Source organism: Oncorhynchus clarkii, chromosome 13 (genome assembly GCF_045791955.1).
Source record: "Oncorhynchus clarkii lewisi isolate Uvic-CL-2024 chromosome 13, UVic_Ocla_1.0, whole genome shotgun sequence".
Classification (NCBI taxonomy): Eukaryota; Metazoa; Chordata; class Actinopteri; order Salmoniformes; family Salmonidae; genus Oncorhynchus; species Oncorhynchus clarkii.
This window is the reverse complement of record NC_092159.1, coordinates 49677158-49704850: the sequence shown is the minus strand read 5'-3', so window position 1 is coordinate 49704850 and position 27693 is coordinate 49677158. Positions and strand designations below refer to the sequence as shown.

The window sequence follows — 27693 nt, the reverse complement described above, 5'->3', positions numbered from 1 at the left end:
CTGACAGTGTGGACACACATGGCACACACACACACCTGACAGTGTGGACACACGTGGCACACACACCTGACAGTGTGGACACACATGGCACACACACACACACACCTGACAGTGTGGACACACATGGCACACACACACACACCTGACAGTGTGGACACACATGGCACACACACACACACCTGACAGTGTGGACACACATGGCACACACACACACACCTGACAGTGTGGACACACATGACACACACACACACACCTGACAGTGTGGACACACATGGCACACACACACACCTGACAGTGTGGACACACATGGCACACACACACACACACCTGACAGTGTGGACACACATGGCACACACACACACACCTGACAGTGTGGACACACATGGCACACACACACACACCTGACAGTGTGGACACACATGGCACACACACACACACACCTGACAGTGTGGACACACATGGACACACACACACACACACACACCTGACAGTGTGGACACACATGGCACACACACACACACCTGACAGTGTGGACACACATGGCACACACACACACCTGACAGTGTGGACACACATGGCAGGCACACACACACACCTGACAGTGTGGACACACATGGCACACACACACACACCTGACAGTGTGGACACACATGGCACACACACACACCTGACAGTGTGGACACACATGGCATGGCACACACACACACACCTGACAGTGTGGACACACATGGCACACACACACACACCTGACAGTGTGGACACACATGGCACACACACACACCTGACAGTGTGGACACACGTGGCACACACACACACACCTGACAGTGTGGACACACATGGCACACACACACACACACCTGACAGTGTGGACACACATGGCACACACACACACACCTGACAGTGTGGACACACATGGCACACACACACACCTGACAGTGTGGACACACATGGCAGACACACACACACACACCTGACAGTGTGGACACACATGGCACACACACACACACCTGACAGTGTGGACACACATGGCACACACACACACCTGACAGTGTGGACACACATGGCACACACACACACACCTGACAGTGTGGACACACATGGCACACACACACACACCTGACAGTGTGGACACACATGGCACACACACACACCTGACAGTGTGGACACACGTGGCAGGCACACACACACACCTGACAGTGTGGACACACATGGCACACACACACACCTGACAGTGTGGACACACATGACACACACACCTGACAGTGTGGACACACATGGCACACACACACACCTGACAGTGTGGACACACATGGTACACACACACACCTGACAGTGTGGACACACATGGTACACACACACACCTGACAGTGTGGACACACATGGCACACACACACACCTGACAGTGTGGACACACATGGCACACACACACACCTGACAGTGTGGACACACATGGTACACACACACACCTGACAGTGTGGACACACATGGTACACACACACACCTGACAGTGTGGACACACATGGTACACACACACACCTGACAGTGTGGACACACATGGCACACACACACACACCTGACAGTGTGGAATGTAAGAGCAGCGCTTCATCCCTGTCCGTGAGCCTTTACACACCATGCATTCAGGCCAGAGCCGAAACGCTTGACGTGACATCTTTGCCTCTCCAACACCTGGTCTTATGAGTCATGTCCAAACAAGTCCAATGGAGAACTAGCGGGAACAGCTGTGTGGTGTACACGTGTACGTTACCTTAACAATGACAGACTCCATCAATGGTGTGTAAAATACCAATCTATATGTGTAGATGTGGAAACACTATTCTAGTGGAAACACTAGACCCCTAAAGGGGTCTGCCGAAAGGGCAATGCTTGTCTTGGGCCCTCCTGGTGGGTAACAAGTGTTGCTATTCTTAAAAGCTATGGTTACTCTTTGGATTATGAGGTGTGGTTCAAGTGATGGTATTATAGTGGAGGAATGTGACAAGCCTTACCGGGAGTGGGAGGACTGACTGCAATGTAAAAACACTGTGACGGTGTGACTGATACCTCTCTCTGGTTGCTGCGAGCTTCACTCCTCCCCTTCCTGGATCCAGCCTGACCCAGGTCCTCTCCCACAGCACTCCTCCCAGCCTTCTCTGGCTCATTGTAGCAGCTGAAAAGCAGGAAAATCAAGCCTGTCATTCAACAAACAGCCATGGTGTCCTCCATGGCACCTCACAGGTGGGCTGTGACATCACTTCCTGCAGAAAGAACTTCAGGATGACAGCTGAATAATGTCACCAACACTTATTCTGTACCCCCAAGCTGGGCCTAGACTGAGGACATCCATGTCACCTACATCCATCTAGTGCTACTGTTGAATTGGACTTTCAAGTGACATCCTCACCTCCAGTGCCATGTTTTGTTTAGAAAGATAGCAGATATTACATAGATGGAATTCCCTAGAAGAATCCGATAGAGCGTTTGTATGTACAGTATGACCACAAAAGCGAATACTATCTTTAATACACTGTGGGTGTAGCATCTGTCCTGTTATAACAGGGATGGTAAATTCTTGTTGAGGCATGTATGTATCTGTATGAGTTGGCACAAACATAATACTGTGCCCTCAGTCAGTGTAATGTCTTGCCTTGACATTTCTCCTACTTTCTGATGACTGGCAGTTTGTGAGGAACTCAGAAATAGAATTCCTTCAAAATATCTAATTACACAATCCTTTAGGAATTTCGAGGCCTTATTCAGGGCAAGGATTCTGTCTGTCCTTAGAAGGCAATGAATGAAACACACAGACCAAGGAGGTATTCCCATCACGTAGCCCAAATACTGTATATGCTGTTAGTTAGGGAACAAACTGGGAGTGCTTCTATAAGTTACAGTACATTTAAAAAACGTTACCTCCCTAATGGAAGAATATGGATCTTTGATGTGCTGTTGGGCTGTGTGTAATGTGTGTACCATTTTATACAGAGAGAAACAGGGAGGCATCTGCTGTCCTTTAGTGCTAATTGCTAGCACATTTGGTCCTAGCCCATGCCAAACCAATTTTATGCCTGTTAGCATTTTCATGACAACACACAACAAATACAAAACCAAATAAATAAAATTGTAACTAATGTCCAAGAACATTGCGTTCATTATAGATCTCCCAATATCAGACACAACTGATAACATGTCTTCTCCATGATTCTCACCTTCTCTCTGCCATGTTGTTCTTGTTGGCCGGTGGGTGGTCTCTGTATGGCGTAGGCTCTGTGGGCTGGCTGGCGCTGCTGGTGTCAGTCCCCTTGCTGGCCACAGAGTCCAGGGAACTCACAGAGCTACTGATACAGGAGCCGTTGGAGAGCCGCAGACTACCGTCAAAGGTCAGGGAGTCACTGGAGGCTGAAGGGAGGTAGTGGGAACCATGACCTGAGGAGAGTTATTAAATAAAGAGGGCTGTTTTCAGACTGTGACTGCACAGGTTAGGTCTATGTTTTGCATGATACTTTAGGTCATTGCTTTTGGACCGAAACACAAATAGCAGGACAGTGGCAAGATTTTTATGAGAATCCTGTTCTAAAAAATCTAACTTGTAAGACTTGTTATATGAGGAATCTGGTCAGATAGTTACTATAACGTCTCCCATCTAAGGAAGTGTCACGTTTGACCATAGAGACATTTGAGGGACACCACTGCATAGTGCCACTATAAAGTTGCACCTAACAGACCACAGCTCATTAAAGAGATGCCTCCAGTTTGTTTTCCTTTTCATCTGCTCCCAGGCCATGGAAAAGCATCTGTAAAACCTGTCATCTACATCAGCCTAATGAAGTCCCCTACAGGCACAGTCTGCACTACAGGAGTTGATCCTGCTCTCCGTTATAACCTAGGCCCAGACACACCAATAAGTCTGCACTTACCGTTCATCACATGACCGCTATTAAGAGAAATGTCTGCTCTGCTCGCATAATTAATCTTAGTTGTGTCTGTGAAATATATTAGAAATGATTGTTTACCATGAGCCCTACATCCTTTTCTACAGTCTTTCAATAACACTACTACACTGGTAAAGAATCTGTCCACTATTAAAGGCCAACTTTCTCATCCTGTATGCATGACCACCTGCAGGAAGTTAGGACAGTGTTAGAGGGCAGGAAATGGCTGTAAATGTCTGGCAGACTTGAAAGCCTGTCTGAGTGTGTGTGTATGTGTGTTGGCTGGTTTCTTTCCTCCACACCTGCAGGGGTCTCGTCCAGGCCCAGGGGATCAGTATCTGTCACAGTCCAGACAGGGGCCACATCCGGACCCCCACTGGGCCGCTCTCCCTGCCACAGGCGAGGGTCACCACTTTTCATGACTGAGAAACTGGGCTCAGTGGCAGCCATCTTTGCTGGGCTGGGCTCCTGATGAACACAGTATGTTTTCATTATCATAATGTGTAAAGGCATAACACATCATTGACATATACAGTAGTTGACGTATTTTTCCGCAATATTTTCAAACATGTATTTAGGCCACCGGTGACCAGGCATCTTGGTTACAATGTTATGAAAAGAAGAAGTTATCACCTGGGAAGTAGTGGGTTCTACTTTGCGTCTCTTCTTCTGATTCTGCTTATAGGTCCGTGGGTAAACGACGAGTTGTTCACTCCAGCTGGTAAAAAGAAAACGACACGGACATGACAGGGATTCAAAATATTGTCCATCAAAGACAAGAATTTACAGAAAAGATAAATCAGGAGTGACATCATTTCATACTGTAATATCAGAGAAGTTAAGTCAGGAGTGATATCATATCATACTGTAATATCAGAGAAGTTAAATCAGGAGTGATATCATATCATACTGTAATATCAGAGAAGTTAAATCAGGAGTGATATCATATCATACTGTAATATCAAGAAGCATTACTGACCCATTGATGATCTCCTTGTTCTCTCCCCGGATAAAGAACTCCTGTTCAGGTGTGATGATGCACAAAGCATTCCTCTGGCCTGTCTTAGGCTCTGCGTCAATCACCGCTGTACACAGATTCATGTTCACTGTTCCTTGTGGCAGAGTGCTTGTCTAAAGGAATGATACACAATGTCAATAATTTTGTCTGACTGGAAATTCTGGCAGAGATTATGATGCTAATCATGGTATCTTTTGTACACCATCTAGAAATATCCCAAAATATATAGAGAGATATTTTGGAGGGTTAAAGGACATCACGAACAAGACATTACCTGTTGCAACTGAGTTGTAATACAGGCTATATAGAGTGACATGAAAGAGAGCAGAGAAGGAGATTTTAGAAGATCAGTGAGAGAGGGGGATGTGTCATTAGAGAACAGATGAATCCCAAATCATCTGCTCTGGTACTACACACAACATCTGGCTAAGAGATGCATAGTGAATCTTCTCATAAAACTTTAAAACATACATCAGGACAATATACTGTAGTTAACCTCTATTCATGTTGGATGATCTGGTTTGCTTAGCTTTTGGGGTGTGTGTGTGTGTGTGTGTGTGTGTGTGTGTGTGTGTGTGTGTGTGTGTGTGTGTGTGTGTGTGTGTGTGTGTGTGTGTGTGTGTGTGTGTGTGTGTGTGTGTGTGTGTGTGTGTGTGTGTGTGTGTGTTCAAATACAGAATATCTTACCAACTCGTCCAGTGCAAAGCTCATGCTGCCATGTTCATACAGGATGAAGAATCGTCGCTGCCATTTCTACCATTTAGAGATAGAGTTGTTATGGATAATGTTGCAATAATGCCTCAAATATTGAATAACTTGCAGGTCTATCAGACTATAAACTAGTACTACTGATTTCATTTCTGTACAACCATAGTCCAAGACTAGATAGTTATTTGTCATTCTCTTACCCTTGACCTCTGAATTGGATTGTCAAAGTCTGTCCCCTCAGCAGCCAAGCAGAGCCAGCCTCCATAGATGGGTTTGGCCTGTCAAGCATGGGAACACAAGGAGAAATCAGTGTGAAGGTTCTATCAAATTAAATCGTTTTTCTATGCCATCCAATGGGTCTTGGCTTTTTCTGGCAGGGAGCATCAATACTTGTTGATTCATGTTTTGAATGTCAAAGGAATAACAATCCTATCTTTTTAGGGAATGTCCTTTGTAGGATTAGCCAGTGACCGTTCGTGATTCAGTGTTCTTATGCTGCATTTACAAAATGTGTGAACAGATTAAGTATGTCCATGCAACAGGCCATAAATAAGAGGCAGGGATAATCTTGTTGGCATGGAAAAGAGAAGATAAACTGCTCTTTGTGCTCTTTTTGAGATGTCCCCAAAGACTGGAATGTTCTGACTCTCTGCCAGTTACTCAACTTGCTCAACCTTTTGTCAGAGAGTTTTGTTTCTTGTGTTATGAGTGCTTCTCAACATGAGATAATTCTTTCCTCAAAAATTCCAACTTGGATACTTTATACGTAACCTTCACACCTGAGTCAGATGCTTTAAAACAGGAGCTTACTTAGCTGAGGTTCATTGACCAATGGCTCTAAATATGCAAGACACACAGAGATGGGCACAAAATATGCCCATCTGTCATCCCTGTCATCAACATTCAGAAAAGTAATAGCCAAAGTATTAAAACTAATAAAACATAAATATTTTTGTTCCTTACCATGATCAGTTGGAAGATGCAGCTCCCGAGACTTGAAGCAGTTCTGACATTTACTTTTATAAAAAATGTTCGCTTGGAATTTATTACACGGATTCGCACTCTTTTGTCCAGACATTTTGTCGCATATAGGCTACCACTATGTAAATCCGAAATGCTCCCCAATTCTCTCTTTGCGGTGCAGTTTGTCCGATTCGAACATCTGTCAAATCCTGTGCGCTTTGAGCTCTCCCTGACCGGTCGAAATCTGGGATGTCCTAGGCAGCTGAGGAGTTGGATATATATATCCAACCTGGACTCATGGGCTGACGTAATATACCAAACGAATATCCGTGACGCTAAAATCAGTATGATACGCTACATTTGGTATGTATTTATTTGTGGATGTCCACCATCCATTTCGTTTAATATGTTATGAATTACAGTTCGTATTATATGTTACAATTCGTATGTTATCTTACAAATTATAATCCGTACTATATGTTACAAATTCTAATCCATACTATATGTTACAAATTCCAATTTGTTGTGGCTAACGTTAGCTAGGTGGCTAATGATAGCTAGGCTAGGGGTTAGGGTTAGAGGTTATGGTTAAGGTTAGGGTTAAGGTCACAGATGGGCAGTAGCTCTGTTACAAGTATTTGAAACATGTATTTTAATTACTTCTGAGTATTTTGTCATTTGTATTACACTGGGTTGAACTACACTCCAATGTATCTTGTCATAAGATACTTTCGAGAGCTGTACATTTTATTTTCAAAATACAAAATACTTTTCTATATATTTTTTTTATAGTGGTTCACAATTTTGTTGCCCCCTTTCACCCTGCATTGGTATCATAAGTCTCATGGCACTATGGTGTGATAAGAGCGTCTGCTAAATGAACTAAATATAAATGTATATGTGAAAATGGACATTTGCAAAGCATGCTAAGTGTTATTCCAATGAGCTCCACATTACAAGGTAATAATACCCAGTGTGCTTTGCAGTTCATTTTGGTATGTTCATTTTCACATATACATTTTGGTCATTTAGCAGACCCTCTTACTCAGAGTGACTTACAGTCATGGCATTCAACTAAGGAAGATAAACAACAACATTTCACAGTTATAGCATGTAAGAAGCTTCTATAATGTTATTGCTATTCTGGGCTGGCTAATTGCAAATATATTTCTGTATTTTAAAATACAAAATACATGTATTTTAATTAAATAGATTTCAAAATAGAAATATTGTGTGGTTTAATTTGATACAATATTTATGGTATTTTGTGTAATTATATTTTGTCATTGTATTTTGTACATTTTGCCCATCCCTGGTTAAGATTAGGGTTAAGAGTTAGGTTAAAGGGTTGTCAGGGTTAGGGAAATGGTTTGTTAACATGCTAAGTAGTTGCAAAGTAGCTCAAATGAAGAAAGTGATTGCAAAGTTACAAATTAGCTCAAACGCTTGTCCGTGATGAGATTCAAACATGCAACCTTTGGGTTGATACACATTTGTGTTATATATCCTTATATATCCTTTCGTTTGTGCCTTAAGTAACCTTTTTTTCTTATGTCTTATTAACATATTATACTCATTTGAGTGTCCTGGATTTTCGTTTAATATGTTATGTCTAGTCTATGAGACCAGCCTGATAAAGCTCAACTTTGCTGCCTTCTACTGCCTGATTGATAGCTGAAATGATAATAAGTCTGGTGAGTTCACAGTATATTCACATTTCCTCACCTGATCTCACAAGATGCCCCTGTCCTGAAATTGACATCAGCCTTATTTCATAGCAACAATAATGATATTATAGACTGACAGAAGATGCAGGCATTTATTCAAGGCATGACAATGGCAGGTTAGAGGTGTACATAAAAATGCTTTCAGATTTGGCACATTCAAAACCACATTTACAAAAACAGTATTTATAACTCTTTTGAATCAATGAACTGCGTTTATTTAGTTGAAAGCGGATTTCCTATGGACCCATAATGAAGCATACTGTTTTTGTTGTAATCGTATGTGATATACAGTACATAATAAAACACTCAACGGTAGTCTCACTGTAATGATGAATGATATGAATTACTGTCATATGACGACAATGTTGGATCAACTCACGTCTGCAATTTTCATGAAGCTTAAAAAACCTTTGGGTAAAAATAAATTAACCAATTTTCTTCCATACAATTGCGAAAGCATCAGATAACAAAAACACAGGATATACATTAGCTACGTACATTATTTACATAAATTGAAAGCACATCTTTTAAAATCTCCTCGTCCTTTCCTGTAGGATGACCAAATATTTCTTATTCAAATAATGATGCATAATATCCATTTCTATGGCCAGTATGGTATTTTTGTGACCTTGTAATTTTATGCTACAATCTAAATGACACAAATTCTTAATCCAGAGCACGAACACAAAACAATCTGCAAATGTCAAGGTTATGGGTTTAAACCGCTGTGAAAATGCCCAAATCATGACTTTGTTGAAACAATTGTTTTGTTCACTTTTTGTAATTATTAGTGTTGAGAGTGTTTTTCTAATATGAGTTTTAGGTGTTTGAGTTTTAAACTTCAGGATTTTGTTTTCTACTTCCCTAGAGTAAGATGAACCTGTGGAAACCATTTTTATGTCTCTACATGCAGTTTGAAGGAAGTTGCTAACTAGCGTTAGCTCAATGACTGGGAGTCTATGGTACTTGGCTCGTGAAACTACCTCTAACTTCCTTCATACTGGATGCAGAGACATAAACATGGTATTCACAAGTTCATCTGACTCTGACAGCTTGTGCTCAGAATAGAAATCTAAACATTTCACTTTTGTATCATCTCATTGACTACAGAGTTAAGAAAGACAGCAACACTGGCTATGTCACAGTCTGGTTATTAGATCTAAGCACACATGACATTCATACTACTTCGGCAAAGGGAATCCTACACAAATAGCATGGTTTTATTTATTTGTATACATTTCAGACTAAATTCATTCACTGCACACAGATATTTTTTGTTGGTGTAATATATCAGTTAGAGTATCTAAAAGACGCATGTAAAAATCTAGTATTTTTTCCCAAAAATCTGTACTACTGTAGTAAATGAGGATAGGGTTACAACGTACTAGCTGTGAATACTGGAGACAGAACACACGATACTGAAGAGCTGAAACCAGGTTTGAGGAAGCAGGAAAGAGGAGGTCCCAGTTAATTCCATGTATTGCCTCCTGTTTCCCCTCTACCCTGAGAACTCCTGTCTGTGATACATGTCTGGATCATAGTATTTGGTTACCACCACTCTGTTGGCAAACTTGCGGCCAGTGAGGGCCTGCATGGCTTTCTGACAGTCTGCAGTAGAAACGTACTCCACAAAGATCTGAAACAAAAAGAACCATCAATCTCATCAGGATCCAAATAGCAGATACATACATGTTCAACAACAATTCATACTTCATGTGGTGTATTACAGTTTTTTATTTTGTTCAGACCAATTACTTATGTTTAACAACAGTGAAGAGCAGAGTCTCATTCTGTATTGAATAACCTCAGTTCAACCTTTTACCTTGCCACAGCCAGGGACCTCCACTCCTTCGACAGGCCGGGGAATCTCGATGGAGCGCACGCTGCCGTACTTGCAGCACTCCTCACTGATGTCCTCCAGGATCTCCTCGTAGTCCTCGTCATCCACCAGCTCCTCAGGCATCACCATGTTGAGCAGGCACAGCACCTCCGTGGGCAGCCCAGAGTTCTGAAGTCCCTGCAGCCCAGGCACCTGCAGCGTCACCGGGGTCTCGATGATGGCAGTCTAGGTGGGAGGAAGGAAAACAGCCCAGACAGACGACACATTTAGACTGCTGGTACTCACATTTGTTTCTTGCCATTCAAAATGCACAAGCGAACTGCGCTCACCGGATTGGCGTTTTTGGCTCCCACACTTGCTCTCTGGACGATGAGCTTTTTGTCACCCAGTTGCATGCCATTGAGCCCAGCCACCGCCTGACAAACATACACAGAAACTTTTCAAATATGGAATAGAACCTTAAAAACAAGATTGATTTGACGCCAAAAAATGATAAACCATAACCATGAGAAAGCATAGCATTTGCTCATCCGTACCTGATCAGTCGCACTGATGTCAACATATTCACAAAAGGCATAACCTTTGGAAAGTGACGTGGCACTGTCCTTGACAAGGTTGAAAGCTTTGAGTGGTCCGAATGATGTCAAGAGCTCCTTCACCTGCATAAGAGATGAAGACAAGCAGAGACATAAGCAGGGTAATATGAATCCACCACATATTCTACTGAATGAATTCTAAGCCTCCATTTAATAGTCATGAGGAGAGAAATCATACCAAGGTGAATGGCCTGGAGAAGTGCAATAAATGACATGGTCAAAGAAAACAAAATATTTGTATCTTGAATTTAAAAAATAAAAATAATTGTAGAACGTTTATTAGTTTCAGTGTGATGAGATTAAGATTGCTTAATTACAAAGCAAATCAATTGTTTGTTAATAATTTGTATATGCATACAACGGCTGATGTTTTACAGACAAACTCTATTTAAGTATGACATATACTAAATCCACAATAATCCAGGGAAACTATATATGAGATTTTTGAAAGAGCACTGAATGACTGATTTTCTGTATGACAAAACATTAACAGGTACAGACTTTGTGTAATGTATTTCATTTTATTCATATTTTACCAGAAATTAATTTACTTAACAATAATATAAAGTTATTAAACAGTAATAACACAAGTTGTGCTGAAAATTGTGCACAGACTATAAAATCCAATACTTATATTTGTTTACTACTTCACCTGGGCTATGAAAATGATGAACCCATCATCAAAGTAAACTGATTGGCTATCACTTCATCTACAAAATGCACTTGTTTCATGACAGTACATCATGTTAACACAGTCTTAACTTTATTTTTAAGGCTGAGAACCACCCCAAACCTAAAATTAATCGGGTATCTGTTTATTTTATCCCACCCCTAACTAATTTAGTCCTTAACGCGTTTCAAAAGAGTGATGGGAGAGAGAGAAAGAGTAGCCAGGAAGGGAACCTGCTGGCTAGGAGTGTATCCGTGGGAGGAACGGAATGTCTTACTTGCCTTGTGTTACATGTTGGCATGGCAGCAGTAGATCAGTACTACTGAACAAATTATGAGCGCAGACTTAACGATCTTACAGGCCCCTAGCTGGGGACAAAGTGGGGGAACAAAAATGAAAGAGCTGTGAGTATCAAAGCAGTAGCAGTGACTGCAAGAGTAAAAAAATAATAAGAAAATAAACACCAGGGTACAATCAGGGTACTGTTTAGAAAGAAAATCAGGAGGAATGGAAAGTTAGAATCCAATTCATTTAGTGCACAACAACATTGCAGAACTATACTGTTTTCCAATCTCTCTGGAGCTTGGAGTGAAGATGTAGCACAGTCAGGGCGTAATATGTTTGGTGTGAAGAATCATGGAATATGGTTGTTGGCAACCATTTGACTTAACCAGGAATTTTACTCAAGCCTGCATTTTGTGATATCTAGGACATGTTACCTCGCTCCATCTTATGAACTGGACTTTGCCTACCTTTGTCAAATAAGCATGGTTAAAATGAGAAATTAGCATACAGCTGAACAGTTACACTTTTCACTCACTAGAGTACTGATAATCAAGCCTGTTAACCCACCCATTCATATACTTATAGCTCCTGCTAGCAGGTGGTCACGCATTTATCCCATTCAAAAGTATGTTTTCATGGGATCATTAGTGACTATAAACTACTTATCTGATAGAGATACTATTGTTATCTCTGAAATCAAGTGAACGAGATTGAAACTGGGTTGATGATTATGCATAAATAATATGTGTAAATATTAATTCACAATTTAGTTCAGTCATGAAATCACTAGCTGAGTTTTTATTCAAACACATCAGAGCGATTCATGGAGTGAAAAATAATGTGTTCACATTAACTAATGCTAATGAATAATGCTAATGAAATGTAATCTCATGATTGCTAACAGAAGTGTAACAACAAACTGCATAAAAGGAGGAGTTATTGGCATCTTCACAAATATCAGACATAAATAATACATTCATATTTTGATTTCCATACAACACTGGCCAAATTGTAGACACAAGGAAAACAGAACCTGAAAAAATATGAATTTTAAGAAAAGTGTAATTCAATTATTCAATGTTTTTCAAACAGCAACTTCTCCTTTGGGTAGGGTGTACATTGTGCTTTGCACAAAAGCACTCTCACACCTGCAGGGTGTGACTGAAGAAATGCTGTCAGTGCTGAATGTGTTAGTTCCTATAAGCATCTCTACACTACTAAATGCCTGTCATGGACTTATGGCCAGGGAAAGAGCTACAGTTAAGATCATACTGTCTACTTTAGACCAAATGTTATTCCCATTGTTACTCCCTATTATGTTTTATTCATGTGTGCCTATAAGCTTTATTTAGCTCACTGTATCTCAACCAGTGGAGGCTGCTGAGGGGAGGACGGCTCATAATAATGGCTGGAATGGAGCTAATGGAATGGCATCAAACACCTGGATACCATTCCACTGATTCCGCTCCAGTCCTTACCACAAGCCCGTTCTCCCCAATTACGGTGCCACCAACCTCCTGTGGCCTCAACATGGTTGTAAATGTAAAGGACAAAGGTCACTTCTCCCCCACCCAACCAGAACAGAATACTGTAAGTCTGTCACTTCAGTGACCAGTTCAAGAAAGTAATACAAATGAGAAGGGTCAGGTATGCTTGTGTTGTCAATGTGAAATGACTGTTTGAGTGAAGTACCTGATCATCATTGAGATAGTTGGGTAGGCCTCCAATAAACAGTTTATGTGGGGAGTCTGGTACCACTGTGGACACGACACCTAGAGAGACAAAAACAACAATAAACACGTTCAACTGCAATATACCTGTACTGTAGCTGATATCTACTGGTGCTATGAATGTGAACTACATAACTAAGAAAGCATGTTGCCACTGTACAAACCTGGGACATGAAAAGCAGGCTGCTCTGAAATGCCAGGTAGGGGCCGGTAGTCATGTGGTCGTCTTATCTTCAACGACTGACCTTGGAAAATGATTCCATCGAAAGCCATGGCCTGTGTGGTCTCATCGACAGACCGGAACTGGAGAGGAAGATGCCAAACAGGGAGTTAGACAGTTTAAGTAAGTTATGCAAGGCAACAAATGTTACACACCAACATATACAGAAGAGAGGCAACCTACCTCTAGGAATGCAAAGTTTTTATCCTGATTTATCTGCACAGCAAGCACAGGGATGCTAGGGGCTTGTGATAGGCCTGCAAGCCTCATTTGGGCATTGAAGAATTCTGCCATGGACTCCTAAAAACAGAAATAAATAAAGGAAAAAATATCAGCTGAAACCCATACAGTAACTGCAAAAATACCGTGAAATACGATGTTGTCACTTCAATGTGCAAGACAACGTAAGTCCTCTGGGAAGTTCACCTCTGTCACTCCAAAGGGAATATTGCCAACATAGAGACGTCGAGCCTGCCTAGTCATCTGACTGCCAACTATGGGCACTTGGGTGGGTGTTACTGCCAACCCACTCATGGCAGATGATGCCAGCAGGGCTATTGTGGGTATCTGCCCAGCCGCTGAAGGGAAAAGTAGAGAGTAAGAGAAACTTCACACAACCTTAGTAACTGGCACTGTTCTTGACAATTCATTCTTACATGTATGAACTTAACAGGAAATAAATAAAACAGGGGAACATTACAGAGGGATATTAGCCACTTAACGGGCAAAGAGAAGTTGACAGATACCTTGCATAGCTTTGTACTGCAATGGTGTGATGTGTTCAAAGCCAGGGGGAGGCACATCCCAGTATCTGCAGGTCCGTTTCCTCTTTGTTCTTCGTGGAGAATAGCTGAGTAAACAGAATACATGTTGGCTCATTGTTGGCAAAGGTAACACTGAAAAGGCAATACCTTAGTATACCTGACATGCTGCTTTCTGTCAGTAAGTGGCTCTAGGTACTGTACCAGGGGCTAAATATTCACCTGTGCTTCTTGTGATCCCGCGAGGTGCTCCTCTGCTCCCGGCTCTTCCTGTCTCTACTGCGGCTTCGCTTCTCTCGGCTCCGGTTGCCTCGGTCTTTGCTCCAGCTGCGATGTTTCTCACTGCGGCTCTGAGACCCACTGCCGCTCCTCTTCTTGCGTCTCTCTTTCTCTCTCTCTATGTAGGTGGGAAGGGAAAGGATGGAACATAAGCCAAGCTTTTGGTAGCTATATACAATCATGGTTCAGCATCATTAAGCACAATGGGTCACTATAATACACCGGACATACCTAACATGCAGAGAGGGGTTGTAATAAGCTAGTATGAACTCTTGAATAAACTTAATTTGATCGGGGTAAAATACACAGAAGCTGCTTCCAGCTATGTGAATAGATTTGACAGAAATTAGTTCATTGCATTCCAGTGGGATGCTTATTATGGACCAAGATATAGCTAACCTACCTGCAAGCTGACCAAGCAAACGAAATTGATCAGTCAGTCTGGGATAGCTAGCTTGATTATCTTGGTAACTAGCTAGCTAACTAGACCAGTGAGTGCATCTAGATATTTAGTGCAGCTATAGTTAGCTAGTTAACTAACTACCAATTTAGCTAGGTAACGTTAGATAAGCTAATTCACACGAACTATAGCCATGCCATGTTTGCTAATCAATAAATTAAGTGGCTAATGGTTAAATTAGCTAGCTAGTCAAATAAGCTACATCTGCATACAGCAGGACTAGCTCGTCTAGCAAAGCTATCTAGCTAACTTGACAACTAGCCACATAACCACAGTAATGCATGCTAGTTAGCTAGCTAAAAGCTTCTAGATAGCTAGAGCCATTGCAACACATCCAAAATTGAAGGCTGAAATAAAATGGGAAATCACCCTGTCGGTTTTCGCACAGCTGTTTTTCGAATTCTTCAAAATCAGCCATGATTAATGCAATATTTTAAACCGATGATATTCTGTATCTGCCTGACTGCCTTGACGGATCAGACTTGGCTGTCCAGAGTCCAGCTAGCTGTAATTGCACAGTACTGTAGTAGACGGCTCCATGGATTTTTCCAGTCGGCAAACTGCTTGCGCTACCCATTCCACAGAGTGATAAAACATAGCTACACAGTAGAAACCCAGATGAGAGAGTAGCCAAACATTCCAAGAGTGTGCAGATCAGGGAATATCCTAGAAACGACGCGCAAGGGGAGCGTTCAAGAGCAATCACACTTTGTACGTAGAGCAATCACACTTTGTAGAGTTTTAGTCAATCCTGTAATCGTAATCAATATGAGAAACTGAATGCCACGTGAGGATTAATTAGTATAAAGATGAGAAGATAGTAACGTGTTTTTTCTACAACACTTATAATAAAGTTTATTATTTACTTTTCTTTTGGGGGGAGGGGAGGGTTGGAGTCCCCTGGAGGTCAGGGTCCCATGGCACGTGCCCTGCGTACCCATTCGGTAAGCCGGACCTTTGTGTGTATGTGTCTGTCTTTCTGTCTGTGTGTGTAGGCTATGCATGCTCACTGGTACGTCTGTGTGAGTGTGTGTGATTCAGTTTGTTTTCTATGCCATATCCTTTGTGGTGCACTAAATGAAAACAGAGCTAAATAGAGCAAGGCCTTAGCAATGGGACACCATCTCCCCCACGACCTCTGCCTCCTGGAGGTGTGAGCTGCCTTGCCATGCTAAACATAACATGTATACAACATGCATGGAAAATGACTGACTCAGCTGTGCACTATTAATAGAGCTCAAATCCCAAAGTATTGCTGGGGGGACAGGGACTGCTGGTCAGAGCTACACTCTGAATGGGCTGGGGCTGGGAACATTGCCCCAAATGAGAAGACCTAACCAGGAATACTAGCAGACATTTTTCCACCAGAGGTCTAGCCACCCCAAACCGTAAGTGGCAGTTGTGTGAATGATATCAAACCATACTATAGGTGTGAAATGGAGACAGTCAGCCAATGACACACAGCCAGGACAGTATTTGCACGTTTTGTGTTGAGACACAAGGAAACTTGTTACTGTAACTGTATAGTTCCATGTTCTGATTTCATTGTAGTTTGTGTAGGGATGGCAGGATAACATCTATGATTACGGTCTTTAGTTTTTTTTTCACATTGTGTCTTTATCACATTTGTTTCATTCGTGTTATTCTTGGATCTATTAAGTTTATCTTTGAGTTGTGCTGATGTTACCGTACAGCTTTTGAAAATAACGTTGCTATAGTATTTTTAGGTCAGGATATATTTGGAGCCTCCCTTTGGCAGACACACACTGTACAGTACATGGTAAACTGTGGCTTAAGTGCTATTAAAACACCCAGTAGAACAAATACTGTGGACCAATCACACTTAAACTGTAATGGGACAAACTGGGATTGTCGTAGGTGGTTATTGCAAAGATATAGTAATCTGAGGAAAGAAAGTTACTGTAAAGTGACTGTATCTTATACTGTATGAATAAACTATGAAATGTTGAGTCACCTTGACTGTCTGACATATTCGGTATGCTTCACATTGACACTGTCCTAACTGAAGATGGGTTTCACTTTGCCCTTTGTGATAATTTGAGGTCATGTATCAAGGAGTATGTTTAGCTCCTTCTGATGAAACAACCAGACAGCATTTATTAGAGTGATCATACGCGCTATCTTTTAACTTGCTCTGTCACTACAGTACATGGTCAATATCTGTCTCTTCTGTTTCCATTTCAGAGTTATGGAGTAACTAAAGGCTTAAAGGCCCAGTGCATTCAAAAATGTGATTTTTCTATGTTTTATATATACTTCCACACTATGAGGTTTGAAGAATACTGTGAAATTGTGAACATGATGATAATGGCCTTTAAGTGTAAGAGCTGTTTGAAAAGACCACTTGAAAAATCAGCCTGTTTTGGTGGGATGGAGTTGTGGCCTGCCGGTGACATCACCAGTTGGTAAATTAGTTAATAGACCAATAAGAAAGAGAGCTCCAACACTCTCAGCCAATAACAGCTAGTTTTCAGTTTTCTCCTCCAAATCTGATCACTCCCAGACAGTCCCAGCTAAATTCTTATTTGATAAATTGCCCTTTTCTAAAAGCATTTTTTCTTCTTATTTTTGACCAAAACATCTGCATTGGACCTTTAACGGTTGTCTTTAACAGGGTCTTTTGGATACCAAAATCATGGACCTGGAATATCTGTTGGTATGAAATACATTTTTGAGAATGTTCAATATTCTCACTTTGATCATATATGACATGACCTATAGAATTTGAATTGAATTCTTATTCTATGTATCACTTCTCATCCATTAGTCAATCCATTGATTATTGATTCATCTTGACATGCTTTCATCATATCATATAATGGACTGTAGACCGACGTGTATTTCTGTATAAGAATGCCCTGCATACTTCAATACATTTACTGCCTGTATTTTTAATTCAAAACTATCAAGTTTTCTCACTAAACACTAAAACATGGCACTATATGCTACTGAAAATGATATTCCCATTGGTCTTTTCCAGAGTATGGACCCAGCTGCAATTCTGCTGGTGCCTGTTGTGGTGGTGGTAACAGCAGTGGTTATTTTCCTGCACCATCTGGTGCTCAAGTTTTTGTCCACAGCAACAGTGCGCAACAAGGTGGTCGTGATAACAGATGCCTTAACAGGACTGGGAAAGGGTAAATCCTTTGTTTTGATTTTGAAAACAAAGCTCAGATATGAAGTGCACATAGAAAACTGTTATTACATTGTTACTAAAACAGTATTCTGTCTGTAAATGTATTAATCCAAACCTTTGCAGAATGTGCAAAGTTGTTTCACGAGGGAGGAGCTAGAGTCATCCTTTGCGGAAAAACTTGGGAAAAACTTGAAGGTTTTGCTGATAACCTGACTAGCGCTGCAGACCCTAAATTAGTAAGTATGTCGTAACTCTTAAACCCAACAGAGCAATTATATGGTCTTTATATGCCTGATACAAAGTTACGTTTTATTAGCATTTATATGAATATGCATAAATTGTAAAGTGATCATGAATATCCTAAAGATTAATAACCATACTGTATATTACAGTAATTTGGTCCTGCATTATTGTGAAATTCTCTTTCCCTTTCCTAGACCTTCCCTCCTAAACTTGTGCTGGTGGATTTCGGTGACATGAACAGCATGCCAGATGTGATCGTAGAGATGCTGGAGTGTTATGGCTGTGTGGATGTGCTCATTCTCAACAGCAGCCTTAAAGTCAAGGCCCCAGTACAGAGCACATCACTGAAGATGGACAAGCTAGTTATGGACAATAACTACTTTGGCCCTATCACAGTGGCTAAGGGTACTATATCATAACAGAGCATAATTTAACTCAGTTAAAAGGAATGGAAGTTTGAGAGTTGTGTTGCATTGGTCCCTTCCACAGGTCTTCTGCCATCCATGATGTCGAGGAGGACTGGCCATGTGATTCTGGTCAACAGCATCCAGGGCAAGCTGGCTATGCCTTTCCGTGCCACTTGTGAGTTCAGTCATTTTCATACTGACAGTAGGCCTACTTCTGAATGTATTTTGATGAAGTTTGAATTAACAGGTATTCAGATGTACAGTATGAGTTCCCTCAATAATGAAACAATTGTATGAGCGGGAGATGAGGGTCTGAATTTGGCTTCTGCTGGGTTTCAGATGCTGCCTCTAAGCATGCGGTCCAAGCCTTCTTTGACTGTCTGCGGGCTGAGGTCCAGGAGTATGGCATCTCTGTCAGCACTGTCAACCACACCTTCATCATCTCCCCTCCACCTGGGGAAAATACCAAGAAGTCCATCTGGTCAAGTAACCTGCTGTCTCAGTTGATGATCTTAAAACTGTGTGTTGTGTTGGTCTGACTACTCTAACCAACCTTATCCCGCCTCCCCCTCCCAGTCTTCTCCAAACAGAAGGTTATGGGCATCACACCAACAGAGGCTGCCAATGAGATCCTGAAGATTCTGAACAGCAAGAAGAGGGAGGTGGTCATGGCTCACTCCCTCCCCAAGATGGCCATCTATGCCAGATCCCTTTTCCCAAATGTATTTTTCGCTGTGATGGCTGCAGGAGTGAATAATGCTGCAGGAGTGAATAATATTGCAGCTTTAGCAGACTCTGAGGAGCTGTAGTCAACATAGCATTGGATTGGCACTGGATTCTGGATACACACCACATAGAACTGGGAATAAGATGATGTGTTGGGCCAGCACTTATGACTGTCAAATATGGAGGACCAGCTGAGACCGGAAAAAAATAGAAGAAGACAAAATTATTATTGAAATGTTTGTATGTTTTCAATGCTGAATGGACACAGGTGACTGAAAAATATTTTGGAAAAATGTTTATTTGGAAACTAAAATAACTTGGGTATCTCATAAGGTACACAACTTGCTTCAGTAGAACTGTCATATAGCAGAAATGAGGGAAACTGTTGTTTGTGTTATTGGGAACCTTATATTAGGCCTATAGAACCTAGAAATAAACCTTGTTTTGAGCTCTGTCTCCTTGTCTTTACTTTTCATAATATATGTAACATTGGTAAAGAGACCACTTTGTAGCCTACAGATGGAATTGAAGACTCATAATTGTATTTTGTGACAGAGGTGGATGGTAATTTAATTACAATCTCAACTCATTATAGTCATGAAGTAACTATTTTACGCTGGCTAGTGGACATCAATGGAATTGCATTGGGAAAGACTGCGCACAGCCACGAGCGAGAACTGACTCTTGAACAAGACAATCGATATGGCTTTACGAAAATTGATTTTTCGCGTCTATGCATTGAACAGCACACCTCATTCTGTAAAGGTTTTGAATACTCATATGTCTGCCTTTAGTGTATTGAGTCCTAACACCGATTTGAGAGTAAAACATGACCGACACAACCTCTGCTTTTCTATCAACCTGGACGGCGAAGGTGAGCGTGAAACAGAGCAGGGATTGCAATTTACAACCAGGGTGTTATAGTAACTCGAGGCCGGTGTTCATGCATGGCCCACTTGGGAAGGTTCCTAGTTAGGAACACATGACCGTGGGGAATATAATATGTTACACGTATAAATAACATTTGACTCTCTTGGCACAGGACATCAGGATAGCGCGGTGCTGCGCTACAAATTTACGAGCAAGAAGGAGGTAGATCTACTGTCAACTTATGTACCCGAGTCTTTCAGGGGCAAAGGAGTTGCAGCTCTTCTGTCGAAGGTAAACTGTCATGACTATGGAATCCCATTTCCGCCACCCCCCAAAAATGTAAAGGCCCAGTGCAGTCAAAACGTGTTATACTGTGTTTTATATATATTTCCACACAGGTTTGAATAAATCTGAAATTGTGAAAATTATGATAATGCCCTTTTAGTGTAAGAACAGTTTGAAATGTCATTCTGTTTTGGTGGGATGGAGTTTTGGCCTGCCTGGTGAAATGAACAGGCGGTAAATGAGTAAATAGTCCAATTAAATATTGTTCCAAACTACTCTGCCAATAACAACTAGTTTTCAGTTTTTCCCTCCCTACTCAGACCACTCCCAGACAGTCATAGCAAAATTATTGCTTGAGAAATTGCTCTTTGCTATTTGAAAACAATCACTGTAAGGTACTTAATTGTTACCCAGCAATGATTTGATATTGAGAATTTAAAAAACGTCTGCATTTGACCTTAGAAAATGATTATACTATCTAAACATTTCTAGGTAGTATCTACACATTTTGAGATACGTAAGTCAACATTTTGAGATACTTTTTTCTAACCTTAATTTAACTATTCAAGTCAATTAATAACAAATGATTATTTACAAGAACGGGCTACGAAAAGGCAAAAGGCCTCCTGTGGGGATGGGGCCCAACTTGTTTAAATGTAGGACAAAACACACATCACGACAAAAGAGACACCACAACACTACATAAAGAGAGACATAAGACAACAATATAAAAAGACAGGAACATGACAATACATGGTAGCAGCACAACATGACAACAACACAACATGGCAGCAGCACAACATGGTAGCAGCACAAACATGGTACAAACATTGTTAGGCACAGACAACAGCAGGAAGGGCAAAAAGGTAGAGACAACAATACATCACACGAAGTGTCAGTAAGTGTCCATGATTGAGTCTTTGAATGTAGAGATGGAGATAAAACTGTCCAGTTTGGGTGTTTTTTGCAGCTCGTTCCAGTCGCTAAGTTAGTTGCAGCGAACTGAAAAGAGGAGCTACCCAGGGATGTGTGTGCTTTGGGGACCTTTAACAGAATGTGACTGGCAGAACAGGTGCTGTATGTGGAGGATGAGGGCTGCAGTAGATATCTCAGATAGGGGGGAGTGAGGCCTAAAAGGGTTTTATAAATAAGCATCAACCAATGGTTCTTGCGACAGGTATACAGAGATGACCAGTTTACAGTGGAGTATAGCGTGCAGTGATGTGTCCTATAAAATGTTGAGATATTAAGTCCTCACCCTAGGGAGGACTCCTGGTCCTTTACACAGACACAGAGACAACAACTGTGAGTGGTCAATAGAGCTAACAGTGCTGAGTTTGCTTTATGCAGGGTTGCATCATGTAGGACTTTGCATCTGTAATTAAAAAGTAAATCACACAACAAACCATTGCTATTGTGTTGATTGATTAATTGCTATTGTGTTGATTGATCATTGCAGTCAATCAAGTTCGGATATAAATCAAATTTGATCACATTCATATTTTCTCTTAACACAAATAAATGGGCCTATATTTAATATATAATTTAGGTTGTAAATACATAGCTTAGGCTATAAATACATGACGTTACTGCTTTGTTTCCCTTGCCCAGAGGGAATCAGAGTGCTTAGGCTTCTCTGGCTACCTGCAGCTGTGGTTGTTATCTGTAGGCTACAGTTGATCAGTTTGTGCTCAAGTTTACAGATGGAAATCACCACACAATGCTACAAATAAATAAACATGGCACGGCAGGTAGCCTAGTGGTTAGAGCGTTGGGCCAGTAACTGAAAGGTTGCTAAATCGAATCCCTGAGCTGACAAGAAAAACATCTGTCGTTCTGCCCCTGAACAAGGCAGTTAACCCACTGTTCCTAGGCTGTCAAAGTAAATAAGAATTTGTTCTTAACTGACTTTCCCAGTTAAATAAAGGTTAAACAGGTTTATTTGTACTTTTACATTGTAGATTATTAGTGAAGACATCAAAACTATGAAATAGTATATATATATGGAATCTATATATATATATATATATATATACAATATATGTATGATTTACCATCTCTACATTTGAATGAAATGAAATAGTATATATATATGGAATCTATATATATATATATATATATATATATACTATATGTATGATTTACCATCTCTACATTTTAGATAGTATTGACTTTTTTGTATGTGGTGGGAATTGGCTTCCATACATGACTCATGATGTCTTTGGTAACAATAAAATAGTTGCATGTTTGGTAATATTTTTTAATTGCAATATTATTAATATTATTTATTAATACATTTGAACCATTCTCCTCTATTCAGGCTGCCATGGATTTTCTAGTGGAAGAAAACCTCAAGGCCCATATATCTTGTTGTTATATTAAGAAATATGTTGAGGAAACCCCACTTCTTGGTTATAAGGATCTTATTATAGTCTGAATAAGCTGCATCCTTGATGAATAGTGGTTGGAAAGAATGGTAATTGTAAAAATACCATAATGTATTCAGTATTTATAGTGCTAGTCAAAAGTTTGGACACACCAATTCATTCAAGGGTTTTTCTTTATTTTTACTATGTTCTACATGGTATAATAATAGTGAAGATAATCAAAACTATGAAATAACACATGGAATCATGTAGTAACCAAAAAAAGTGTTAAACAAATCAAAATATATTTTAGATTTTAGATTCTTCAAGGTAGCCTTGATGACAGCTGACAGAAACTGACAGATGACAGAAACGGAAGTCCACCATTGCTTGAAGACAAAGGTCAGTCAATCCGGAAAATGACAAGAACTTTGAAAGTTGTACAGTCGCAAAAACCTTCAAGCGCTATGATGAAACTGTCTCTCATGAGTACCGCCATAGGAAAGGAAGACCCAGTTACCTCTGCTGCAGAGGATAAGTTCATTAGTTACCAGCCTCAGAAATTGCAGCCCAAATAAATGCTTCACAGAGTTCAAGTAAAAGACACATCTCAACATCAACTGTTCAGAGGAGACTGCATGGTATTCATGGTCAAATTGCTGCAAAGAAACCACTACTATAGGACACCAATAATTAGAAGAGACTTGCTTGGGCCTAGAAACACGAGCAATGGACAATAGACCGGTGGAAATCTGTCCTTTGGTCTGATGAGTCCAAATGTGAGATTTGTTGTTCCAACCGCCATTTCTTTTTGCGATGCAGAGTACGGATGATCTCTCTATGTGTGGTTCCAACTGTGAAGCATGGAGGAGGAGGTATGATGGTGTGGGGGTGCTTTGCTGGTGACACTGTCAGTAATTTATTTAGAATTCAAGGCACACTTAGCCAGCATGGCTACCACAGCATTCTGCAGTGATATGCCATCCCATCTGGTTTGCGCTTAGTGGGTTTATCATTTGTTTTTAAACAGGACAATGATCCAACACACCTCCAGCCTGTGTAAGGGCTATTTGACCAAGAAGGAGAGTAATGGAGTGCTGCATCAGAGGACCTGGCCTCCACCATCACCCGATCTCAACCCAATTGAGATGGTTTGGGATGAGTTGGACTGCAGAGTGAAGGAAAAGCTGCCAACAAGTGTTGAGCATATGTGGGAACTCCTTCAAACTGTTGGAAATGCATTCCAATGCTGGTTGAGAGAATGCCAAGAGTGTGCAAAGCTGTCATCAAGGCTACCTTGAAGAATCTCAAATATAAAATATATTTAGATTTGTTTAACACTTTTGTGGTTACTACATGATTCCATATGTGTTATTTCATAGTTTTGATGTCTTCACTATTATTCTACAATGTAAAAATACAAATAAAGAAAAACCCTTGAATGAGTAGGTGTGTCCAAACCTTTGACTGGTACTGTAATACATATTGATTATCAGCCTACTTTCAGTCTACCTTATTTTGCATTCTCTAACCATGACTTTGAGAAATATTTATTCCGGAGTACGTTCAATGAGAGGCCAAAATAAGCAACCATGTTTGAGTCACTTCAAATGTAGCTTACTATTTCCATCAGAAAGGAAAAGTTTTATTGATAGAAAGAATTCTTCTTTATAAAGTTGTCTGTTGTATTACTTGCTTGTTTAAAATATTTGTGAATAATCTCTTATATTTGTTTGTACATTTTTCATTGATTGAACAATTGTCATTTCTATAATAGATTGCATTGATATCAAACACCCTCTCCTTGTCATGTCTTCAGTAGAGAGCTACCCAGTCTAGTCCGGGTCTTCGTAATGCTGTTCTTTTGTTCTCAAGAAATATAACACCTGCAGAATAGAGGATAGACTTTATTGATTGAATCATCACAATTCAGGATTTGTACAGAATAAAAATAGGATAAAGAAACACAATGTTTTTTTGCAAATCAGATTATAGTTTTTAATCTAGTCATAGATAGGGATCCTGTATTCATCTCTGAATACTCAAGAAGTAAAGAGTAATCTCCTTTAAAATAGTATTATCTGGAAGTGACAGTGGGTTTAAGGGCTTTAGTTCTAATCAAGAGGATATTGCCTTTCAGGACAGCAGTATAGTGCTCAGACCTTATAACTCTACAATTACTACTGTACTAGGGGGATTTGGAAAGTAACCTTATCCTTTGGACCGGTTTTTGGAGAGACAAAATACGGTTATTGTAATGGTACCGCACTGATGATACAAGGACAATGTTTAATGAAAGAGCTGCTATTACTACTGAAAGATTAGTGGAATCTGTGTGGGTAGCTGGACAGGTAGGATGACTGACAGTGAAGGTGAACAGGTGTCAGGTGACAGAGGAATGGATGAGACTGAGGCAGGAATTCCTTCAACCATAAAGTGGTATATTTACTGAGTAGTGTGGATTCATGGACGCACAGAACTTCTGGATCAGATGGAGTTAAGGAAGAGAAAGCAGCGAGATCAGGCGATGGCAATTTCCTCCTTTTATGGAGTTGAGATCTGTCAGACATTTCCACCTGACCTAATTAAAGCGCCCCTGGCCCAGCTGAGTAAATGGCTGGGACAGTAGGGGACCGGCCCAATGAGGCCACAGTGGGCTCATCAGAAGTCCCGGGTTTATCCTTCACGCAACCAGAAGAGAGAGCCAACATTATGAAACTTCTAGTAGCCTCAGCCTATGGAATTCCCAGACCCAAACTGCCATATTTTGAAAACGGAAAGGAGAGTGAATTTGTCCTTTTGGAAATGGCATTGGAGAGCCTACTGGGTATTCACAGTCATCTGTCAGAACGCTACAAATACCAAGTACTAATGGATCATTTGCGGTTTCCCAGTGCATACAGGCTGGCCCAATCCTTTATGCACTCCGCAACACCACACACTGCAGCTCTCCAGGCCCTGGAATTCCTGCCTCAGTCTCATCCATTCCTCTGTCACCTGACACGTGACCACCTAATCTTTGAAAGATTAGTGGAATCTGTGTGGGTAGCTGGACAGGTAGGATGACTGACAGTGAAGGTGAACAGGTACGTTACAGACACTTTTTTAGTTCCAATTAATGTAAAATTTTGTATTAAATATTCATTGGACATGTTGAGGGCAGTTACATTGTGTGATAATAAGGAAATAATATTGTGGGCCAGTGGTGACTAATTCATTTTCTGGGGGCGTTTTAAGATGACATGATTGGGTATAGACCAAATATCCTTGAAGAGCAATACACCTTTTGAAAATAACATGACATAACAATCTCTTAGTACTCAGCTCAGAGGTCAAGAGTCTTATCTGTGATTGCAGGATGGGGAGGCGTACAAGGTAAAAATGTTGCATATGGGGCCACATTAGCGTACTATTGTGAACATGCCTCTGCATACATTTAAGAAGATCTCTATAGGTAATCTGCTGGATTCAGAGAATTGGATTGAGATTCAGCACGTTGGAAGAGAAGAGGAGCGGGTTCAATAGAAACAGTTAACAATTACTAGTATAGTTGTTTGTTTAGGAAAGTTTACCTTTACAAAGCACTAAGAACTAAAACAGAACCACAAGCCGGGAAATAAATATTTGGAAGAAGTATTACAGCACAATGTTGATTTAACCTCACAACAGACCAATTATGACTTGCCTTGGAGCAGCTGTGAGAAAGACCTGTCATTTCAGTTGCAGAAAAATCTCTTCCTGTTAACTACAGAGAAGCAGCTCTGCTTCGTTATGAAGTAAGACATAGCACAAATATATTTTCACACTTACATGTATCTCCCTTCAGAGTTTAAGTGTGTTACCATCTTTATTTCCTGAGACTAACAATTCAACAGATTACACTTACCACTTAGCAGAAAACCTACAGTGGACAATATCTCTATCACCCATCTAACATGATTTGAGTGTCACAATAGTATTGCAGTGGTACAGTATAACATAAACTCAGCAAAAAAATAAACGTCCTCTCTGCGTTTAAACGGCGTCCTAAACGGCATTTATTTTCAGCAAACTTAACATGTGTAAATATTTATATGAACATGTCAAGATTCAACAACTGAGACATAAACTTAACAAGTTCCACAGACATGTGATTAACAGAAATTGAATGATGTGTCCCTGAACAAAGGGTGGGGGGTGGGGGGGTCAAAATCAAAAGTAACAGTCAGTTTCTGGTGTGGCCATCAGCTGCATTAAGTACTACAGTGCATCTCCTCCTCATGGACTGCACCAGATTTGCCAGTTCTTGCTGTGAGATGTTACCACACTCTTCCACCAAGGCACCTGCAAGTTCCCTGACATTTCTGGGGGGAATGACCCTAGCCCTCACCCTCCGATCCAACAGGTCCCAGACGTGCTCAATGGAATTGAGATCCGGGCTCTTCGCTGGCCATGGCAGAACACTGACATTCCT

At 40.8% G+C, this 27693-nt stretch overlaps 3 protein-coding genes and 1 long non-coding RNA gene across 7 annotated transcripts in view; 2 read left to right on the top strand and 2 right to left on the bottom strand.

Annotated features, from left to right (window-relative positions):
- The window catches only part of LOC139423574 (protein outspread-like), a 34902-nt gene extending 28182 nt beyond the window's left edge, over positions 1 to 6720 (bottom strand). The window contains exons 1-8 of the mRNA XM_071175166.1: positions 6619 to 6720; positions 5856 to 5933; positions 5635 to 5700; positions 4909 to 5060; positions 4563 to 4647; positions 4232 to 4397; positions 3207 to 3423; positions 2062 to 2167 (exon numbers count right to left, since the gene is read on the bottom strand). Of these exons, the coding sequence (XP_071031267.1) occupies positions 2062 to 2167; positions 3207 to 3423; positions 4232 to 4397; positions 4563 to 4647; positions 4909 to 5060; positions 5635 to 5700; positions 5856 to 5933; positions 6619 to 6621 (873 nt within the window). The 5' untranslated portion in view covers positions 6622 to 6720. The remainder of the gene's footprint in view (positions 1 to 2061; positions 2168 to 3206; positions 3424 to 4231; positions 4398 to 4562; positions 4648 to 4908; positions 5061 to 5634; positions 5701 to 5855; positions 5934 to 6618) is intronic.
- A 1703-nt stretch (positions 6721 to 8423) lies between these two features.
- Positions 8424 to 15860, bottom strand: LOC139364968 (splicing factor U2AF 65 kDa subunit-like). Its single transcript, XM_071102247.1, has 11 exons — positions 15556 to 15860; positions 14670 to 14844; positions 14433 to 14536; positions 14113 to 14264; positions 13870 to 13986; positions 13631 to 13769; positions 13429 to 13508; positions 10722 to 10844; positions 10515 to 10601; positions 10168 to 10410; positions 8424 to 9981 (listed from the first exon to the last, which is right to left on the bottom strand). Exons 1-11 carry the CDS (start codon positions 15602 to 15604, stop codon positions 9844 to 9846), a joined length of 1407 nt encoding a protein of 468 aa, XP_070958348.1. The 5' UTR covers positions 15605 to 15860; the 3' UTR covers positions 8424 to 9843.
- A 231-nt stretch (positions 15861 to 16091) lies between these two features.
- Positions 16092 to 20167, top strand: LOC139364969 (dehydrogenase/reductase SDR family member 7C-B-like). Of its 3 annotated transcripts, none has more exons than XM_071102250.1 (8): positions 16092 to 16130; positions 17822 to 17863; positions 18188 to 18344; positions 18467 to 18579; positions 18781 to 18991; positions 19076 to 19168; positions 19333 to 19479; positions 19570 to 20167. In XM_071102250.1, exons 1-8 carry the CDS (start codon positions 16104 to 16106, stop codon positions 19800 to 19802), a joined length of 1023 nt encoding a protein of 340 aa, XP_070958351.1. In that variant the 5' UTR covers positions 16092 to 16103; the 3' UTR covers positions 19803 to 20167. The 3 variants fall into 3 exon arrangements, with proteins under 3 accessions (XP_070958351.1, XP_070958350.1, XP_070958349.1); XM_071102248.1 differs by lacking the exon at positions 16092 to 16130 and adding an exon at positions 16486 to 16574; XM_071102249.1 differs by lacking the exons at positions 16092 to 16130; positions 17822 to 17863 and adding an exon at positions 16444 to 16574.
- A 206-nt stretch (positions 20168 to 20373) lies between these two features.
- Positions 20374 to 23353, top strand: LOC139364967 (uncharacterized). Of its 2 annotated transcripts, XR_011626521.1 has the most exons (4): positions 20374 to 20593; positions 20762 to 20880; positions 21367 to 21391; positions 23195 to 23353. It is a non-coding gene; the product is annotated as an uncharacterized lncRNA (long non-coding RNA). The 2 variants fall into 2 exon arrangements; XR_011626520.1 differs by lacking the exon at positions 21367 to 21391 and having other exon boundaries at positions 23195 to 23297.
- Positions 23354 to 27693: the final 4340 nt, after the last annotated feature.